Source organism: Gossypium raimondii, chromosome 7 (genome assembly GCF_025698545.1).
Source record: "Gossypium raimondii isolate GPD5lz chromosome 7, ASM2569854v1, whole genome shotgun sequence".
Lineage (NCBI taxonomy): Eukaryota > Viridiplantae > Streptophyta > Magnoliopsida > Malvales > Malvaceae > Gossypium > Gossypium raimondii.
The window spans coordinates 3,703,196-3,723,289 of record NC_068571.1 but is presented as its reverse complement, the minus strand read 5'-3'; the positions used below and the strand labels follow the sequence as shown (position 1 = coordinate 3,723,289).

General features: G+C 32.6%; 3 protein-coding genes across 3 annotated transcripts; 2 read left to right on the top strand and 1 right to left on the bottom strand.

Moving 5' to 3' along the window:
* The first annotated feature begins 849 nt into the window (after positions 1–849).
* LOC105766636 (protein OSB2, chloroplastic) lies at positions 850–2,801 on the top strand. Its single transcript, XM_012586169.2, has 5 exons — positions 850–1,357; positions 1,451–1,589; positions 1,706–1,790; positions 1,894–2,000; positions 2,364–2,801. The coding sequence occupies exons 1-5, from the start codon at positions 984–986 to the stop codon at positions 2,547–2,549; spliced, it is 891 nt and encodes a 296-aa protein (XP_012441623.1). The 5' UTR covers positions 850–983; the 3' UTR covers positions 2,550–2,801.
* Positions 2,802–3,613: 812 nt separating this feature from the next.
* Positions 3,614–5,003, bottom strand: LOC105766644 (auxin-induced protein 22D). Its single transcript, XM_012586182.2, has 4 exons — positions 4,686–5,003; positions 4,382–4,587; positions 4,169–4,268; positions 3,614–4,063 (listed from the first exon to the last, which is right to left on the bottom strand). The coding sequence occupies exons 1-4, from the start codon at positions 4,859–4,861 to the stop codon at positions 3,991–3,993; spliced, it is 555 nt and encodes a 184-aa protein (XP_012441636.1). The 5' UTR covers positions 4,862–5,003; the 3' UTR covers positions 3,614–3,990.
* Positions 5,004–16,867: 11,864 nt separating this feature from the next.
* LOC105766652 (auxin-induced protein AUX28) lies at positions 16,868–19,373 on the top strand. Its single transcript, XM_012586191.2, has 5 exons — positions 16,868–17,367; positions 18,223–18,443; positions 18,529–18,664; positions 18,756–18,817; positions 18,895–19,373. The coding sequence occupies exons 1-5, from the start codon at positions 17,063–17,065 to the stop codon at positions 18,930–18,932; spliced, it is 762 nt and encodes a 253-aa protein (XP_012441645.1). The 5' UTR covers positions 16,868–17,062; the 3' UTR covers positions 18,933–19,373.
* Positions 19,374–20,094: the final 721 nt, after the last annotated feature.

The following is a 20,094-nucleotide window of genomic DNA, read 5'->3' as shown; positions in this document are numbered from 1 at the left end:
TTCTAAAGTTAAGTGACTAAAGTGTAAAATTTCTAATAATTGAGTGATTTTGAGTATAATTTACCCCATGATGAATAGTAAGTTAACCACCATCAAACATCCATTAGCAACTTTAACAGCCCAATAACTTAAATGAGAAATTTCGAATAATTTAGTAATCAACTTATAATTTTTTGAAATTTAGCATGCTAGTTGGTACCGTACCTGTACTGGTCGTACCGGTCAGTATGTATTGTTTCAGTCTTAAACCAATACCAAGTAGTTTATGTACTGTTTTGGTCAAAATTTTGGTGTGTTTCGGCTCATTTTGATTAATATTGGCTTGTACCTGTGCGTACCGACCCATAACGGTTGCTACAAAATTTTGATATTTTAAAACAGATTTAAAATTTTTCATTTTAACCATTTTAACTTTTCTATAATCATATTTAAAATCCGAACCTATTAAATTAAATTAAATTAAATTATTAAACCTATTTAATACTTTTAAAATTTATATTTATATATAAATATATTTATATGAATGTAATTGAGATATATTTGCATGTATATATAATATATATTTTATAAAAATAATTTATAATTTAATAAGAAACTAAAAATTTGAGTATAAATATATATGAAAAATATTTAAATATATAATTTATCAAAAAATAAAAATATATGCGTGAAAATATTTTAAAACGTTTATAAACTTGAAAACGGTACATTGAAATATATCGGTGTATCAATATCAAGATAAGAATGGTATATCCAATGGTACGGTATTGAATTACGATTACTTTAAAATTAGTTGATCAAAGTGTAAACGTAATAATAGTTGAATGACCTTGGCAGTAATTTACCGCTTTATTTCATGTGCCGCTTTAACATTCTGAAAATCCAAATTACAGTGGCCGGCAAAGAAGCCGAACGCATTTCTCTTTTCTACCCTTTCTGCTTGCTTTTAGCCTTCTTGGCGCCAAAAAGGAGAAAGAGCCGCTATGGCGTTTGGGCAAACCCTAGTATCAAGCCGAAACATGTTGTTCACCGTCGTCTCGCAAAACCCTAAACCAAACACCAAAACCCTGGCTTTCTTCCCATCTCCGACTCCCCTGAACTCATCTTCTGTTCTCGCTAAACGACAGCGTCTTCCCTTCCGAACGCTAAAATGCTCCGTCGATTACAGAGACCAAACCCACAACCTTCAAGTATCGTACCCAAAACCCTCTGAAATCCCGTGGAGCAAGGACCTTTGTAATACGGTGCACCTAATCGGCAATGTCGGCTCCCCCGTTGAAATCAAGCACTTGCCTTCTGGTAAAGTCCTCGCCTGGACACGACTAGCCGTCAAAAAATCCCCCACCGACACTACTTGGTAAATTTTCTTTACTTGCCTTTCTAGGGTAATATGAAAATTTATCCCCAAAATTGTACCTTTTGTTACCCATATTTTCTCTTTTATTGTTAGGATTAATTTGACATTCTGGGACGAGCTGGCCAATACTGCGTATCAGCATGTGGAGAAAGGACAACAGATATATGTATGCGGTCGTCTGGTTTCGGATACGGTTGAAAGTGATGATGGCAAACAGCAGACTTATTACAAGGTAACTTAAAATCACTATAACCCCTCCCCCCCCCCCCCTTTTTTTTTTCCTTGGCTCATTGAAGAATTGAACTATATATTCTTATTGTTTTACTTATATTTGGTTTCACATTATAGATAGTTGTCCAACAAATAAATTTTGTCGAAAGGAACTCTCCTTCAATGGCTTCTAATGATCGTGGCTTTAGTGGGATGTCAAGTAGTAAGTCATATTTCTTGAATGACTGAAATACTTTTTTGGATAAATAGCAATGTGACTTTGTTTTCTTATATTCGTAGTCTCTAACTTGGATTTATTGTTGCAGATAGGAAAGTTGGCTATAATGGTGAGAATTATGTGGGGTCTGCTATGGAACTATGGCAAGCTTTTTTCGCCAATCCTACTGAATGGTGGGATAATAGGAAAAACAAGGTAGATGTTTAATCTCATTGTTGAAATTGGAAGTGCTTTGCAATCATATTTGATGTGGTTGTATGCGTTTGTATTTACTTGTTTGACCTTTAAAATTGAAGGAGATTTAAGAGTTAGCTTTAGTCATTGAATTGCCAATGCTTTACATGCATCAAGAAGATCATATTAGATTTTGCTTTTGAATCAGAACAAGAGTTTGCTTTCCTGGCTGAAAAATATTATATTTCTATTGGGATAGGTAGATGAGTTACTACTTTTATGCTTGTGGCACGATTGAACAACAGAATTAAATGATTTACTATTGAAAATTTGTGAGCACTTTGTGTTAGCTGTTTAACTCGATGTTGTTTCCTCCATGTACAGAGGAACCCAAGATATCCAGATTTTAAGCACAAGGATACTGGAGAAGCTCTATGGATTGAAGGTAGGAATACTCCCCATTGGGTGAGATCCCAGTTGGAGATACTAGATTCTAGAATGAGCTCTCTGCAAGATGAGGATGAAAGGATGTTTTCTTCGATGGCCAGTGACAATCTCCTGCCTTTTTAATGGTTTATATCAGTGTGTTTATGATGTTTCTATAAGTTGATTGCGCTTGGCAAGGTCCCTGCATTTTGTATGCAAAAGTTTTTGTAAGTCTCAGTATGCTTCAGATGTATAGCACTTTGTCTGTTCTGTAAAATATTGCTTCTTCTACAAGTTTTAGTTTTATAAGCTTTGTTTGACCTTTTTTGAACATCTGAAATGTCATTAATTACCATGAAGATATTGATGATTCACAAATCAATTTGAATGCTTTAACCTGGTTTATTATTCTGATAATGTGGCAAGCATGTTATGAATGAACACCAGTACATATCAAAATAGTTTTATCTAAATTGAATAGTATAAAGAGTAACTTAACCTTTTCCTCTCCTCATATCTGGATGATAGATCTCAGAACTCGACTGCATTCTGTTGCCATTTTTTGTCCATTTGATCTCAACTGCGATCTGTGATTAAATCTTGTGTTCTTTCATCCAATTTGTATGTAGGCGACTGACCTAATGAGCGTTGACCATTGCTTCATGAGTTTTATCTTAATTTTCTTTTCGATTTTGAAAAATTGAATGCTGTTTGGTGTAAGTCAAGTTAAATTAGAGTTACCATTACATAGAGAAGAGAATTTCTGGGTTGCTCTAGCTACTTGTCCTGCCTGTGTTATTAGTTTAGTTACTTTTTCTGAGGCTCTCATTGCAAATGGAAAACAACACCTCATTTTTCCACTTGTCTATCAGCACCTTCAAGTTCTTTGTTGGTGTTTATTGCATGAAAATTCTAATCCCATATCATCTAGCTAGGATTTGTTTACTCTAGTGGGAGCATCTGTATTGTGTGATCTTTGAAAATTCTATGCTTAACACAGAATTCCAATCCCTGTGTTGGCACTTGGCAAGTGTTCTAGAAATATTCTCTTCTTTTGACTAATCAATGGGTTTCTCTTTTTGTTTGGGGTGAAAGAAGGGGTTGCCTTTCTTTCTTCCCTTCTCCAAAGTCCAAAATAACTGGATCTCTTGCTGCTGTAAAATCTTGTTATAACAGAAGAAACAAAATTTTCAAATGAAACACAACTGTTTAGAAGTAAACCAATTAAACCTTAATAGTTTATTTCATTTCATTTAATCATCTTGTTACATATATGCTTAACCAGGGGAAAAAATTGTAAAGCAAATAGTATTTCCTTTGTACAGTTGGGTCTCTCAAGTATTTCTACATTGTTTTTCTGCCTTTTGGTTTTGTGGTATATGCTGTTTATAAAGAAGTACATGTATTTGAAATAATGGAGGCTAAAAGCCAGCCATGGTTGGATTGAAAAGGATGCAGTCTCTGAATTTTTCCTCTAGCAAATGGCATCTCTCACTTCTCAGGAAGAGCAGGCTTCATCTTCCTTGTGGAATTTGGATTATCCAAGCCAAAGAAAATCTCCTTGTTTGTTCTTTTTTTGGGCGTCTCATACGCACCCCAACCCCCTGGCTTCTGACCCTTTCATGATTCTCAGCCTCTTGCAAGAGGAGATGAACATTCTGTAAACACAAGGAAATTAACAAAATTAATGAGTTTACTTTGGAAAGAACAAAGGGTATATGTATATATAGTTCAAGAGAAAAAGGTTTGGAAGAGGAACTTACTCCCAGGGAACATCTCCAACAAGCATCCAGTCACCATCTCTGTCTTCATATGTTGGAGCATAGTTAGATCCATTGTAGCCTTCCCTCTCTGAGTATGCACCTTTAAAATTGCAGATAAAAAAAAACCAATCAGACTACAGCTTTTTATCATGGGGTTGATTTCAATTGATTTGTCAAGGGAAAACAACAGTTGGGGATTTTTTGAAATCTTACCAATGGTAAGCTTGAACATGTTTTCCAAAGCCAAGAGGAGTTGAGGGTAGCTTCTATAAACCTTGAGATCAATCTTTCTGAGATAAGGAGCTCCGTCAACGCTTACTTTGACATACATTCCTGTCCCGCCTTCAACCTCATCTTTCTTGCCTTGTAAACAATTTTTCCGGTATGATCGGACTGGTGGCCATCCTACAATTTGTACCCTGCATTCATTCATATACATTCACCCAACCATTACAATCTAAACTTTTGCTTTGGCTAAACGTTTCTAAAACACAATTATATATATATGTAGACATACTTGGCAGGAGGAGCATTGTCTTGATGATCTTCCTCTGTGGTCGACCTTGATCCCTCAGAAACAATGTCAGATAAGGTTCTCTTGTTAGGCCTAGGGGTCATTTGTCTCTCGGGCTCATCACTGCCAGGTAATCCCAATCTCAGTTCTGTTGCCTTGAGGTTGAGATCATTCTCCATTGCTAACTTACAATGATATAATTGTTTGAAACGAAAAAGGCTTGGGGATATTGGTTACAGACTTACAGTGGGGTTCCTTTATATTTCTTTGTTTGCCAAAACCGTGAGTTGGAGTTGTTGATGATGAGAGATATGCGAAGGCAGCTAACTAGTTTTATAGCGACGATAATCTAAGCTCCTCTTGCATGCGTTTCATTGATGAGAAATAATAGAGCCCCACGCACGCGGTGTCGTACGCGCTTCATCGATGACCAATCAAAAGGGGTTTTTGCTCCGTTAAGAGGCGCGTGGGTTGGATGGATGGATCCTAGACAGCAACAGATATGGTTGTCTTTCACATGTTGGGACAGCGTTGAGTTTGGGTGCCCTGATTAAGGGGGACAAAGGAAGGACAAGCACAGCCGATGGTATTGAAGACTGTGGACCAAAATGGACGGTGTAGATGGGGTGGTTTTGAGAGTGAATCCTGGAGCGTTGGATCACGAGAACATCCGCATGTGAATAAAAAAGGGGTCCCACGTGGACATCCATGATTGCTGTGGCTAGAATTACATGTGGGACCCTTTCTTTTTAATTTGCTTGCGACACATGGCATGTGGCAAATGGGGTACCTCTTTGTTTCTGTTTCATCATCTTTTTTGGCTTCATATTTTAATTTAGTGTCCAATCAGATATTTGAACTTGGCCAAATGGATACTAAATTGAACATTGAAGCTAAGTTTAGGTACTAAAATGCATATTACCCATCGTTTTTTCACTTTCTTGCTAGCTTCCCCTTCTCTTAGTGGGAAAGGGTTCCACAAATTCAGCCATGGGACTGGGCATTGCCAGCCAAGCTTTGTTGGGTAATAGGGGCAGCTTTATTTGGCGGTGCCAATGTAAACCGAGACACAGTTGCTTTAACCTAACCAAACTATACCCACAAACACCCATCAAAATACAACTCAGATTTGTGAGCCGCAATGGACAAGTGGAGGTGCCACGTTTTGAATTTGGAGCAAACCATAATTTCGATTTGCAGTTTGAGACACTTACTATCTTAGAATTGCACTTGAAAAGGACCAAAGAAAAATGGGTCCACAACCATTTCCACCCCAACCAAGCAGCTTTTTATGCAATAAAAATGGTTAATGGGAGGAAACACACGTGTGGTGTTTTAAATGCTGATGCTGATAGTAAAAAGCCTGTGGGCCTACGTCCACACGTGGTGGCCGGAAAGTAAAGCTCTGAAAAGCAAAAATTGGACTCTCAGATGGAGAAGAAGCCCAATAACCCCATCAAGATCAACTTCCCCACCTATTGTTCCCTTGTAATTAATGGGTTCGGCCTTTGCTTCCCATGCCCATCAACCATCTCATGCCATCATTTACATGTATGATGATAAACTTGGAATAGCTCAATGGATTTTGAACCGGTCCCTTTTAAAGCATGGTAGGATGGCCTTTTTTTTTGAAGTAACTATAGCATTTGATTGTTTTGTCTCACCCATCTCCATATTTTAAATTTATTGTTTTATTATATATTTAACCTCTTTTTTTTTAAATCAAAGACGTTATAATATTATTACCCAACAAACCCTAAAATATTCATACATTATTTATATGTTAAATGCATATGAAAATTATAAAAAATAACTAATAAATAATAAATGGACATATTTAATATTTATGGAGGTGATAGCAATGAGGTCTTGGTAAAGCTAGTAAAAGCGAAGGTCTTATGTTAAAAATATCCAAATTCAAGATTCATCATGTATAATTATATGAATGAGTCTTCAAGTCCATGTACGGTTGTCATGTATAAGTTTTAATTCAAATAGCTTGATTCATCAATTTTAGTATAAAAATACTTCGTAATTATTTGGATATATATACAAACTTAACCAGTAACCCATGGAAATTAGCCCACAACAAAAGGTAAAAACCTTTTCTTATATGACTAACCAAAATCAAAATTTCTTTTGCAAGCTCTTTTTATCAAACAATCATTCAAGAAGAGAATTGGGTTCAAATAATAGTTTAGGATAAGATCATTTTAAAAGCAAAAAGTACAAGTTTATGGCTGATCAAACCAAACCATTAGCCATCCTTTCTATAAAAAAAAAAGTACCCTTAGCTGGTAGCACCCATTCAAATTCAATTATAGGACACTAAAGTCATCAAAAAACAAAACCCAAAATGTAGATTCAAATTCAAAACCTTGACTTGGTATCAATCACACGTGAATGTGGGTACTAAATTTATTAATTGTCATGAGTACAACCCCCCTCCCCAACCCCCCTAATAATAGCATAAACTGGGCCATTCTCTTGCTAAGATTGGGCCCAATCTTGCACTTTCACAGCTCTTCCATCCATGGGGTTTTATGGTTTTGGCCCCTTATCGACGAGTTTAATCTGCATGGTCCCTTTTGGCTACCTAAAGGTGAGACAGGATATCCGCCACTACCCATTCCCATATCGATCTCATTACTACTTTCTTGGTGTTTTCCTCTTACATATCTCAATCCCTCAAAAAATTTTGGTATTCAATAATCATATTGGGTTTCGATTAAATTCATAGTCGGGCTGAATTAAACACTTAAAAATAAAAGGTACAACTTTTCTAACATTGTTGTCTCTTTTTATATTATTTAAACCCAAAACTTTATTTAAAAAATCCGTTTTAAAATAGTTGGTCTTTTTCTCATTTCCCCCCTCTCACCAAGAAAATAAAAATTGGATTACTTGGCCATAAGCATTGCCACAAATTTCAGCATCCATTGTTTTTCGTTTTTCTTGAAACCCTTCCTTATTTCTGCTGTTTCCCATTATGACTCTAAGTTCTAAGAAATTAAGATTTAGTCAAATATTGGATTTATTGATTAATTAATTAATGGTAACATAACTTTAGGGTTTTGTCCCAAAGCACCAATTGCACGGTTACATGCAAATAATAATAATGATAATAAAAAGCACGTTTAATTAGATTGCAAACAAGGAATCAGAATTTTTCGACCTCAGTACTACACATTCATCAATTGCTAGCTAAAAGATAACAAATATTGAGTGGTATCATATGTTCCCAAAGAAATTAATCAGATTGTAGATCAGATTGCCAAGATCGTACACAGTGGTTCAGAGGGTATCAATGTGATAGCAGAAGCCCCTCAACTTGATCGAGGACCTTGCTAATGATAAGTCCAAGGGCTTGTTCAAATTAGTCAGTATAATTTAATATTAAAATTTAAATATCTAATCTAGTTTCACATGATTACTTTTTTATTTTATTTTCTTTCGATAAATTGTGTTATTTGAAGAGGAGAGAGAAAAAAAGATTGATCCAAACAAAACTTTCAATTGTTGTTGTTGGGAGATTGAGCATGATTAATCTTAAAATAGTGAATGTGACACTTGATGTTGTGAGTGGAAATGCATTGCATTTGAAACAATTTCCCCATAACTTCAATATCAAAACCCCAAACCTTATCATATAGCATCTAGCCCATTGTAATCATTTGATTCTGCCCATATACATAGCTATATATTAAACACTATACTTGTTCTAATCTACTTTGCTAAATCAAACCCCAACTTTTATTAGAGGGTTACAATCGATAAGTATTGAGTACAGTTATAAGTTACATTATATTTTTAAAGAGAGAATAGAGTTCGAATTTTAAAGACAATATTGTTGAGAGGAGCAATCATGAACTTCGAAACTGTAAAATGAACATTAAAAATACAAAAAAAAAACAAGAAAAAGAAAAGAAAGAGAGCACTAGAAATAGAAAATTCCCAATAAAAGTTAAAAAACCTAAACCGAGCCAAAAAGGTTAGGAGCAATTCCACTCAGGGATGAAGTGAGAAAATTTTGTTGGGGCTGAAATTATGTTGTATATTTTTACGATAGCAAAAACGTAATTTCACCATTTTACTAGCTTATATTATTATAATTTTTAAAGGACTAAATCAAATTTTTTTTTATCATTTTGAGAGACCAAAGTATAAACTAAAAGTTAAACTTTTCATTTTCCCTGACTCCATCCCTGAAGTGGTGAAGCCGAGGGAGTTGGCAAGAGCCCTGCCTCCCTTAAAATAGAAAACTTTCCATTTAGTCTCTTTTATAATTTATAAAATTTTAAATTAGTAATGGTAAAATTACACTTTAGCCTTTCCAAAAATGATAAAAAATTGATTTAATCCTTTAAAAATTATAAATAAATATGATATTAAAAATTATATTTTTTCTATCGTAAAAATATGCAATTTAATTCCGCCTCAAAAAATTTTCTAACTTCGCCCCTGCACTTTTGATTCCATATAATCATATTACCACCATCAAATAACACGGAAACAATGAAAAACTCACACCAATAATCTTGATTATTACGTTAAAGAATGTCAAATAATATTTTTTAGAGGGGAGAGAGGGGGTTTAAACAATATCAAATAATATTTTTTTAACAATCTTATTATAGATTTTGATTATATCTATTTTTTTTTACACAATCCCTAGAACTACCCATAGCTCTTCGGGTAATTTACCAATAAAAGCCCTTTTTTTTTCAAAATTTACCGAAATGGGCCAATTATTTAATTATTTACCGAAATGGTCCATTTTCCACAAAATCGCGTCCACGTCAGCGCGATGTCAGGGTACACGCCAGGAAATCGCGTCCACGTCAGTGCGACTTGCTGACGTGGAAGGAAATTGCGCCCTCGAGGACGCAATTTGCTGACGTGGCATGAACAGTTTATGTTTTTTAGCTTGGAAAACTTTGAAAGGCCATAACTTTTGGCTCGGTTGTCCGATTGAGACGATTTTTTTTATTTCGAATAACTTTTCGAGATCTGCGCGCTGGCAAATAGCTGAAGGCGGTTTGTCGTAGTTTTCATCGAAAAAGATCCTTTTTTGCCCCTAAATTTTGATTTTTTCGGTTTAAAATTAAATTTTGAAACATTCAAATCATTATTTTCCTTATTTATTTGAAGTAAACACCGGATCTTTTTTTACAGAATTGTTGCATTTATTTGAATCTTTTTTGTACTTGTTGCATTTATTTTTTTAATCAATTAACTGGGTAAAATACCAAAAAAAGCCCTATTTTTTTAAAATTTACCGAAATGGGCCCAGTTAATTGATTAAAAAAATAAATGCAACAAGTACAAAAAAGATTCAAAATTATTACTAACAAGAATTGAACCAAGGTACTAAGGGAAAAGAGCAAGCATCTTAACCAACTAAACTATACTAATTAATTGACATATTATAAAAATATTGTTATTATCTTTAATTATATTACTTACGTTCTAACGATTTATCGGACCTATTCCATACACGTGTCAAATCAGAAAAAATTATACAACAATTCTGTAAAAAAAAATCCGGTGTTTACTTCAAATAAATAAGGAAAATAATGATTTGAATGTTTCAAAATTCAAATTTAAACCAAAAAAATCGAAATTTAAGGGCAAAAAGGATCTTTTTCGACGAAAATTGCGGCAAACCGCCTTCGGCTATTTGCCAGCCCGTAGATCTCGAAAATTTATTCGAAATAAAAAAAAATCGTCTCAATCGGACAACCGAGCCAAAAGTTATGGCCTTTCAAAGTTTTCCAAGCTAAAAAACATAAATTGTTCATGCCACGTCAGCAAATCGTGTCCTCGAGGGCGCGATTTGTGTCCACGTCAGCAAGTTGCGCTGACATGGACGCGATTTCGCAGAAAATGGACCATTCCGGTAAATATTAAATAGTTGGCCCATTTCGATAAATTTTGAAAAAAAATGGCTTTTATTGGTAAATTACCCTAGATTTTCCCTAACCCATAAATAGGATGAAAATGCACTTTAACATATTCAAACCCATGTCCTCTTGTATTAACAACAATACTCATACCAATCGAACTAATACTCAACCCGCGGAATAATTTAATGTTTTAAATCTTCATTAAAAGTAGCATCTTAAGGTGAGATGATTGCATGGGTCATAAGTGCAACCACAATCACTAGTTTTTCTTTTTATATAAAAAGATTCACATATTATTAAAAAATAATAATATGGGAATGGATCTGTTCTTAAAAGCATTGAACTGAGATTACATTAATTAAGGGTAATAAAATATAGATATTAAAAGCATAAAAGTTCCGGCATAGAAGGGTATGGAGGAGCTATAAGATTCTTTCATGTATCAGTTTTTGACCATTTTTCAGTTCTTTCTGAACCCTCAACCCTTACCATTTGACCTTTTTTTTTAAAATCTCGATGAACATAACCACCGCCAATAGGGAATAAAATAACAGTATCTTTGGTCAATAATGATGGAATTATTATTTTATCTAAAAAGAAGAAGAAGAAGAAATGATCATTGGATTATAATGATGATGATCAATCATGATCTATATTTTATATTCTTTTTTAAAAAAATTTACATGAAGTATGTTATGGAAGGATCTATTTTTTCAATATTGATTTAATTTTATATTATAATTGTATTTAAAAAAGTAAAAAAAAGTTGGTGGAGTCTTAGTTTGATTGGCACAGGTATTGTTGTCAATGCAGGAGGAACTGGGTTTGAGTAGGGGTGAGCGTTCGACCGAATTGAGTGAAAAAATTTTGAGTGAATTGAGTTCACGAGTCCTATTTTATCATCTTAACTCAATTGAAATTTTTTTGTATCGAGTCGAGTGAAATTGTTCGAGTTATATTAAAAAATTAAATATGTCAAATAAAAATATTGTTACAGTATAACTAATTCCATGTTAGAGCATATAAATTTGAAATCATATATATTTAAAATTTTTAAAAGTAAAAAAAAAGATATTTGAGTATGATAAATTTGAATCATTAATTAGGTCCAAAATTATTATTTTAGAAAAATTTTAAAACTTTAACTTTTTATGTATTTTTAGAATTTTTATATATTTTAAAAATATAAAATATAAATTTTTATAAATATTTTGAATTCTAAAATTATTTTGAATTTTTGTTGAGAGAGAGACTAATTTGCTTATTTTCAAAGTTGACAAGGACCAAAATGGTATTTATACCAATATGTTATTCGAATTGTGAAATTCAACTCGACCCGAATTTTGATTACCCTTAAATTTGAGTACGCTGAAGCATATTATCCTCCTATTTAAGGGTCAGAGGGACTATAAATTGTTTTAAGTATAGTATAAAAAAACAAATTTACTTAATACTGTTTTTAGATGGACACAAAGTTGGAACCTACCTTTGATTCTTTGTAGGCAAACTTAGTGTCAAATTTTCATACCTAAAATCTTCATGTACTCAAAAACTAGATTTAGTCATTTAGATATTCTTAATTTGGATAAACAATATGATCATTTTCAATAGGGAGGGGGGACAACAAATTTTGTCAAATCCATGATTAAATATGATAATATTAAAATTTAGGTTTAATTCTGCTCCTAATCTCTTTATATTCTTTGCATATTTGAAATTTGTTCCTTTTATTTTATTTTTAGAAATTCTTTTATTTTATTTCTTTTAATTTAATCCATCAATTCATTTAATAAGACTGTAAATTATGTAGCATTGTTAAAATAAATAAATAAAAATATTGAAAACCTTATTACCCCAAATTTAATATTCTTTTATTTACTTATTTGTCCTTCCACGCGTGTAATATTAGTCATGTGAATGTCTTTTTTTTAGTGCCTAACAGTAACACAACTAGCGCGACTCGAACCAAGATTACATCTGGGACAATAAATACCCTGACCATCAGGTCAACACATGGGGTTCAATATTTTTTTTTTAATGATACATAATCTAAATGGAAATCATATTTACAGTTTAAAAAACAAACTAGTAAAGGAGGTAAATTATTGAGATCAAAAAGTAGCGGATTTAATTTCAAAAATATAAATTTAAAATAACGAATTATGATTTTTTTAAAATTTCTCATATTCCAAAAGCTATGAGTTGAGTTAATTAATCGAGTCGTTTGAGTTGAATTAATTGATTTTAAAATGAACTGTTAATATAAATAGCTATTAAAAGGGAAAAGAAAAGAAAATTGGTATTTATTATGCAATATATGTATATAATTACTTACTAATTAAGACTTGATTAGGGTGGGTTATGTTTAAGGATATGATGAATTTTTTTTTTTTAAAATGCTCAATTAAATTTTATATATATATATATATATATATATATTTAGAAGGAAGTGGGATGCCCTGTAGCGGCGCACATGGGATAGGGTTAGAGACAAAGGCGACACAGAGAACCATAAGCAAACAAGTTCACATGGCCACTTTGTGGGTCCCCCTAAATTTTTCCCCCTCCAATGAATCTTATCACATGCTTTTTTCTTACACTTGGCTGCCACTTTCTCAACCAACCGTTATTCATCAAATTTAATTAAATAATAGTATTTTTATCAAATATTTTTCAATAAAAAATTAAAATTAATAATAAAATATTTTAATTCAGTCCTTAACTTGATTGGCATTAACATTATTGTTAATACGGGAGGACGTGAATTTGAATTATGTACTTTAAAAAAATCATGCATGCACTTAATTTTCAATAACAAAACCAAACAAATTTTTATAATTCAAGTTATTTCATTTAATTAATTTTTATAACTATATACATTATATTTATATTAGGATTTAATTAATGAAGAGCATGAAGTTAAAAAAATTCAGAGTTACCACATCATTAAAAATAAAGTCTACAATTTTTTTTATAATGACGTATATTATTCACTAATAATGTCCATTGAGTCTTAGCTCTATTGACATGGGCATTGTTCCTAATATAGGAGGATGTGGGTTCGAGTGTACTCAAATGAATTATCCTCCTATTTATTTGTTGGGGAAGAACTATGTATAGTTCTAATAATTATGTCAAAAAGAACAGATATAATTAAAACTTATAATGAGATTGTTTGGGAAAAATCACTTATATATATATATACATTAATAATGTATACATTAAATATATCAACCTTCTCCCCCCATAAAAACTATATAACTATACGTTAGAAGTTAGAAAAGTTAAAAGGTGATATTTATGATGGAAAAAAGGTCCATATTATGTTGACGATTCAAAAAGATATGGAACTTTACTTACTATCTAGAAAGATATGAATGATTGCATAGATTAATAACTTTTTTCTTGGACTAATCAAGATTTTCCTTTTTCTCTTTTATTAAAGTTCACGGCATAAAGATTTACTTAGCATATCAATCGATTGAGTATCGATATGTGGATTGAGTTTTAGTTTGATTGGTATAATATTGTTGTCAATGCAGAAAGATGTGAGTTTGAGTGCGTTGAAGTACATTATCTTTCGTTGGAGAGGGATTGTGAGTAGTTCTAAGCATTTTGACAAAAAAAGAGCATATATGATCAGAACCTAATTTCATTTATTTAGTATTACATATAAAATTAAAATTTATTGATAGAAGATATCGCAATAATTATGAAATAAATTAAATCATCGCATCTATTAATAATAAAAAGATTTATTAAATTATAATGACCAATGAAACATCTAGAGTATCAATATATTATTTTGCAATTACAAATAATGATCCGGATGATTATAATCACGATAAAACATAAATAAATGTGAAAAAAGTCTACGAATGAAAATGGAACTTAACACCTTAAATTTTTTTGTCCTGATCTGGTCAGTTTTTATTTCTAGGGAAGAGGTAGGAAGGAGAGAATAAGGAGTATATGGTGATGTTAAGGAGGCCGATTCACCTAGAGAGGCGAAGAGTTGGAAATAGACAAGTGGACAGGTTGATTGTTGGAAGAGAGGGAGATTGCTCAGAGTAAATTTAGGGCTTAAAAGGTTGATCTTTTCTTCCTCGTTGGGAGGGTATATATAGGAGAGGTCCACTTATCTTATAGTGTGACATGACAAGCTGTTATAATGGATAGCGGACCTACTGGAATAGTGTATGTGAGGTGCAAGTGGTCCTAAGCAGTACGAGGTTGTAGTTATTATTCTCTAGTGGTCTTAAAATTCTATTGTTTGAGTAACTAATGTAAGTAACAAGTTGCTAATATTTTTTGGTTGAGTAAACTAGAAATATCTTTTAACATCCCCAAGAAAAGAAGATCCTAGGCAATATCGTTATTCTTACTATAAAGATCTTAACTACGTACCAAAGAATGGTGGTGGGAGATTTTATGAAACGGGATCGTGGCCTCCATGTGTATATGCAATTTTGAAACATGTATTGACCAAACACGATCATATAATATAATATGTATCAGATTGCAATATATTAAAGATGGGAAAATTAAGCCATTTTGTGAGTGCCAATGCCATAGTCAAATTATTGTTCATGGTTTCCCCTTTTGAGCCCGCATTTCATTTTGGAAGGCAGTCTAATTACTGTAAACACTACCCACAACCCCCAACATATGCTTTTTTTTCTTTCCATCTCTCTATGCACTAATTTTTCTATTCTTGGATGTACATGGATATAATATGAAGTTTGACGTAATTAGACTCATAAACTTAAATACGAATTTAATACATTTATGCATAAAATTAAATTTAAATCGAGAAGTTTATAAAAGTGAGACTCAAATTTTGATTGTTGAAAAATATGGACATCACATTATAGATAATTACATGTTATTATTACTATCATAAAATATTAGTCCAAGTTAGAAGTGATCTAATTTGGTTAAAATTTATTGGGCTTTAGTTAATAAATAAAGTATGAGTCAAATATGTGTAGATACTTTCGTAACTAATTTCTATTGATGATGGGCTGATTAGAAATTAAGGTTAATGGACAAACGTTATATATTAGGGCTATTGTCACCAAATTACACATATGTAACTTTTCTGATATCTCATCTTCAGAAAAGAGAGCCACCTTCTCTAAATTACTTATGTGTTAATTTGGAAGATTAAAACCGCAAGATCCGAAGATTTCAAGATATCAATGGATTCAGATACGCTTCCGCATTTAGTCTTATTCTTCATTTATTATTAATAATTTGACATGACAGATCCTGATTTATGATTTTAAGTTTTGTATAAAAAACTTTACAGTTCTATCACTTATTTACATGGTTTTAACCTTAGCATTATTGGCTTCAACATACAGTATTATATGTGAATACTTAATATCTTAAAGTTCTTAAAGCTTTAATCTTGCCATTAAGTTAAACCCATATTCGCTTCAACGTGCAATATTATACTTGAATACCAAGTATGCAATTCATCCTTAATTTTGGTTTTGATCATGTCTGTTCTTTTTGACATAATGCCTAAAATTACCCATAGTCTCTCCCTAACCCATGAATAGGAGTATAATCCACTTCAGTGCACTCGAACTAAGTATGCCAATTGAGCTAAGATTCAATCGATATTTTTTATTATTATATTGTGCTCAATTATATAGTAAACAGATTGTTTGTCTATGTATTCCTACCGAAAAAGTCAAAAAGCTATAAATTTTTACATATTAATTTATTTTAATTTAGATATTGGGTGTTGTGGTAAAACTGAGAGTTTGAACTTTAAAGATAACATTGTTTTAAAAACAACTCGTAACTTGAAAGGTTTATCTTCATTGATCATAAAACGAATATGAAGATATCTAAATTATAAAATAAATTGTTTTTTAAAGTTTTTTTAGTAACTAAATTATATCTAAAAATAATCAAATTTAAAGGAGTAATTTTTTACTTATGATTGACAAACTAATCTCATTTCCCAATTATTAATAAAAGAAAAGAAAGGGGAATTTAATTAAATAGGGGTGGGACAAAACCCTAGTTAAAATGGGGAGAGCAGCGGCAGCCAACAAGGGTTGTCGACTCCCTCTTTCTTTCTTTTTGCACACAGAAATAACACAATCATAGGATGCTAACCTCACCTTGTCGTCACCTATCCCAACAAGTTAGGATAATCCAGCTCACAGGTCTTGCCACGTGTCCACATCCCCAGCTTCATCAACCAACAGTAAAAACCGATAATGCACTCTTACGTTATATTAAATACCCTCCTATGCCTCCCCTCCAACTCTCTCCTATTCCTCTAAACCTTCCTATATTCCTATTCCTATTCTTATCATCACTCTCTCAATCCTTTGCTTATTACAACAAAACCTTTTTCTTCTTTATTTTTCACCTTTCAGTTCAAATCATCAAACCCAGAAAGCGTGGCTACAACAAACTGCAAAAAAAAGGAAACAATTAGAGAAAGAAGCTATGGAAGTTGGCTTAAAGATGACGATGAAAGGAGGCGGAGGAGATCATGTTGGAGGTTGCGACAAAGAGAAGATGGGGTTTGAAGAGACTGAGCTGAGGCTAGGGTTGCCTGGTGGTGGTGGTGGTGGTGGTGACGGTGAAGTTGTGAGGAAAAGAGGCTTCTCTGAAACTGTTGATTTGAAGCTTAACCTTTCCTCCAAGCAAGACACCTCTGGGATCGATCCCAATGATGAGAAAGTGAAAGGCTTGCACCAGGAGAAGAATCTTCTCCTTTCTGCCATTGATCCTGCTAAGCCTCCTGCCAAGTAAGTTCCTTTTTGCTCTTGTTTTTGTTAAAAGTAACTTCGGGTTTTGTTTAGGGAAATATGTAGGGTTATTAGGTATTAATCAACCATATTTTACATAATTATATGAGAAAAAGGAGGACGAGAAGTAGTTTCCACAATTACCCCTTTGATGTTAATATTATCACCAACAACTTTGGATCTTTGAAGTATATATATATCATTGTGTAAGCTTAGGCAATTTTATTATATATATATAAAGATATGTTGGGTTTTAATTATATATATTAATTATGTTCTCATTTTGGAATGGGATGTGCTGTTGGTTAATACAAGCATCTAAGTTACAAATGGACAGTGTATTTACATGTGGTTAATATAAAAACAGTGGTGAAAATGAGATTAGATATTGTAGCGATACTATAGCGTGAGACAAATAGTAAATTAAACACACCGCACCCTACTGTCCATTGAAACCCAAAGAAAGATGTGGTTTAAAATTATTCTTTTCTGGGAATAAGAAATTGTACGATATGCGTTCAAGCAGCGGTATATTCCATATATCCAATTAATTATCCTATTTCTACTTGTTAAATAGCTACCTTTATATAGATTTAAAAAAAGCAATGCAAAATTAGTACAAACAACTATTTGTAGGACTATATATATATATGTTGAAAGTTCAAACTTGTAAAATTAGGAGCACAATTAATAGAAAGGAATACTAGAATGGATTACAAGTTACAACTCAATTATTGATACTTGAATAGACATATCATGTTAGAAATAGATGAAAGCAATAATGAAGTTGTTTTAGTGGTTAAAAAAGAGACCCTTCAATATTTTGATTCAAGAAAAATACTTAAATGATTATAGAGCGCAAGTTGTGGGATGGCCACCGGTCCGATCATTCCGAAAGAACATGTTAGCCGCCACCACACAGAAGAGCAGCAGCGAGGAGAGCGGCGAGAAGGCGGCGCTGGTGAAGGTGAGCATGGACGGTGCGCCTTACCTCCGTAAGGTGGACTTGAGGATGTACACAAGTTACCACCAACTCTCCGATGCTTTAGCCAAAATGTTCAGTTCTTTTACTATCGGTTAGTAAATATACGAATTTTGGGATAAAGTGTTAATTTATTGGTATGGTAGTGATGGATTAATTATTTTTGATGAAAAATGAAGGAAATTGTGGATCTCAAGGAATTAAGGATTTCATGAATGAGAGTAAGCTGATGGATCTCCTTAATGGCTCTGATTATGTTCCTACCTATGAGGACAAGGATGGTGACTGGATGCTTGTTGGTGACGTCCCTTGGGAGTATACCCCTTACCCTAATTAACTTCAATTTTCCGAAATTCCAAAATTGTTAAAATTATATAAATAATCTGGTGATTTTTTAAATAATCAGGATGTTCGTCGAATCATGCAAAAGGTTACGCATAATGAAAGGAACAGAAGCAATCGGACTCGGTTAGTATTTTTATATAATTAATCATTAAGCACCTATATATAAAATAACAAAGAGAATTATATGTTAATAATTGCAGCACCAAAAGCTGTGGAGAAATGCAAGAAGAGAAGCTGAAGGAGGTAGGAGTTGTTAATAGAGCAACCTGCTCTTTTGATCTTGTGGGTCGCCTGCTGCATGCATGCACATCATCATCATCATCATCATGATGTGATGAAAAATTATTGCAAAGCCAGCAGATGGATGCATGGATGGATGGAGCAGTTTGGCTTTGTTATTACTATTAGGGTGTTTTTGTGTTCTTAAATATTATAAAAGTTATAATGTGAGATAAAATAATAGTAATTAAGTATTTGATGACTACTTTGTTATGGAATATGGACAAGACATAAAACAAAAAAAAAAAGGAACATGAAATATTACTGTATGTCTGTGGCAAGAACTTGGCATGTTGTCTTTGCTTCTTCATTTGTGTGTTTAAGCTTTGGTATTAGTTATTATTGATTACGACTTTGCTTAATATACAATTATAAATAAATAATCTATGTGTTTGTAGTTTTTCTTTTGTTGATTCAAATATATTTTTAAATATAATGTCTTATTTTAATCTATAAATAAGAGGATAATACGCTTCAACGCATTCGAATTCATATATTCCTACAATCACAATAACGCTCGTATTTTATTTTTATGGAGAGAAGTGAAGGAACTGATGAGGGTAAAGGTAGGAAAGAGAGTTATTAATTTGGTAATGTGAAGGGAACAATATAAGGTGGGCATTTATTCATGCACATTGGCTTCTTTCATCTGAAATTTTTAAAAATTATTATTATTAAAATGAAAAAAAAATTGATGTGTGTCCAATGCAAATAATATTTGACTTCTAATTATTTAGGTGAGTTTGGATGGGCGGTGCCTTTACCTGCGGTTAGTGTAAAAACAGCGGTGGCGGTGAGATTAGACACTGTAGCATGAGACAAAAAGTAAACTAAACGCACCGCACCGCACCCAATCGCCCATCCAAACCCACCCTTAGTTTAAAGATTGAATAAAGAAAGGGAAATTAATCAATTTCATAATAACGAGGTTAGTTATGGGAGTTATTGAGATTGAAAGTTTGAAGTTATTTTATTTAGTTCTTTTAAAATTTATTTTTATTTAAGTGGATAATATCGGAATATATTTTGATTATCATTTTAATTTGTATTAAAATAGTATTTTAATTATAATTATAAGAAGAAGAAGTAAAAGGGATAAGGAAAATAGTATATGTCTCTTG

Bases quoted from the DNA above. Each gene is read 5' to 3' on its own strand.
- LOC105766652 (XM_012586191.2), top strand. From the start codon at position 17,063: ATGGAAGTTGGCTTAAAGATGACGATGAAAGGAGGCGGAGGAGATCAT. The intron at 18,665-18,755 runs GTATACCCCTTA...TTAAATAATCAG, and splicing joins GTTGGTGACGTCCCTTGGGA to GATGTTCGTCGAATCATGCA. The intron at 18,818-18,894 runs GTTAGTATTTTT...TAATAATTGCAG, and splicing joins AACAGAAGCAATCGGACTCG to CACCAAAAGCTGTGGAGAAA.
- LOC105766636 (XM_012586169.2), top strand. From the start codon at position 984: ATGGCGTTTGGGCAAACCCTAGTATCAAGCCGAAACATGTTGTTCACC. The intron at 1,358-1,450 runs GTAAATTTTCTT...TTTTATTGTTAG, and splicing joins TCCCCCACCGACACTACTTG to GATTAATTTGACATTCTGGG. The intron at 1,791-1,893 runs GTAAGTCATATT...TTATTGTTGCAG, and splicing joins CTTTAGTGGGATGTCAAGTA to ATAGGAAAGTTGGCTATAAT.
- LOC105766644 (XM_012586182.2), bottom strand. From the start codon at position 4,861: ATGGAGAATGATCTCAACCTCAAGGCAACAGAACTGAGATTGGGATTA. The intron at 4,269-4,381 runs GTAAGATTTCAA...GCAATTTTAAAG, and splicing joins CATGTTCAAGCTTACCATTG to GTGCATACTCAGAGAGGGAA. The intron at 4,064-4,168 runs GTAAGTTCCTCT...TTGTGTTTACAG, and splicing joins GTTGGAGATGTTCCCTGGGA to AATGTTCATCTCCTCTTGCA.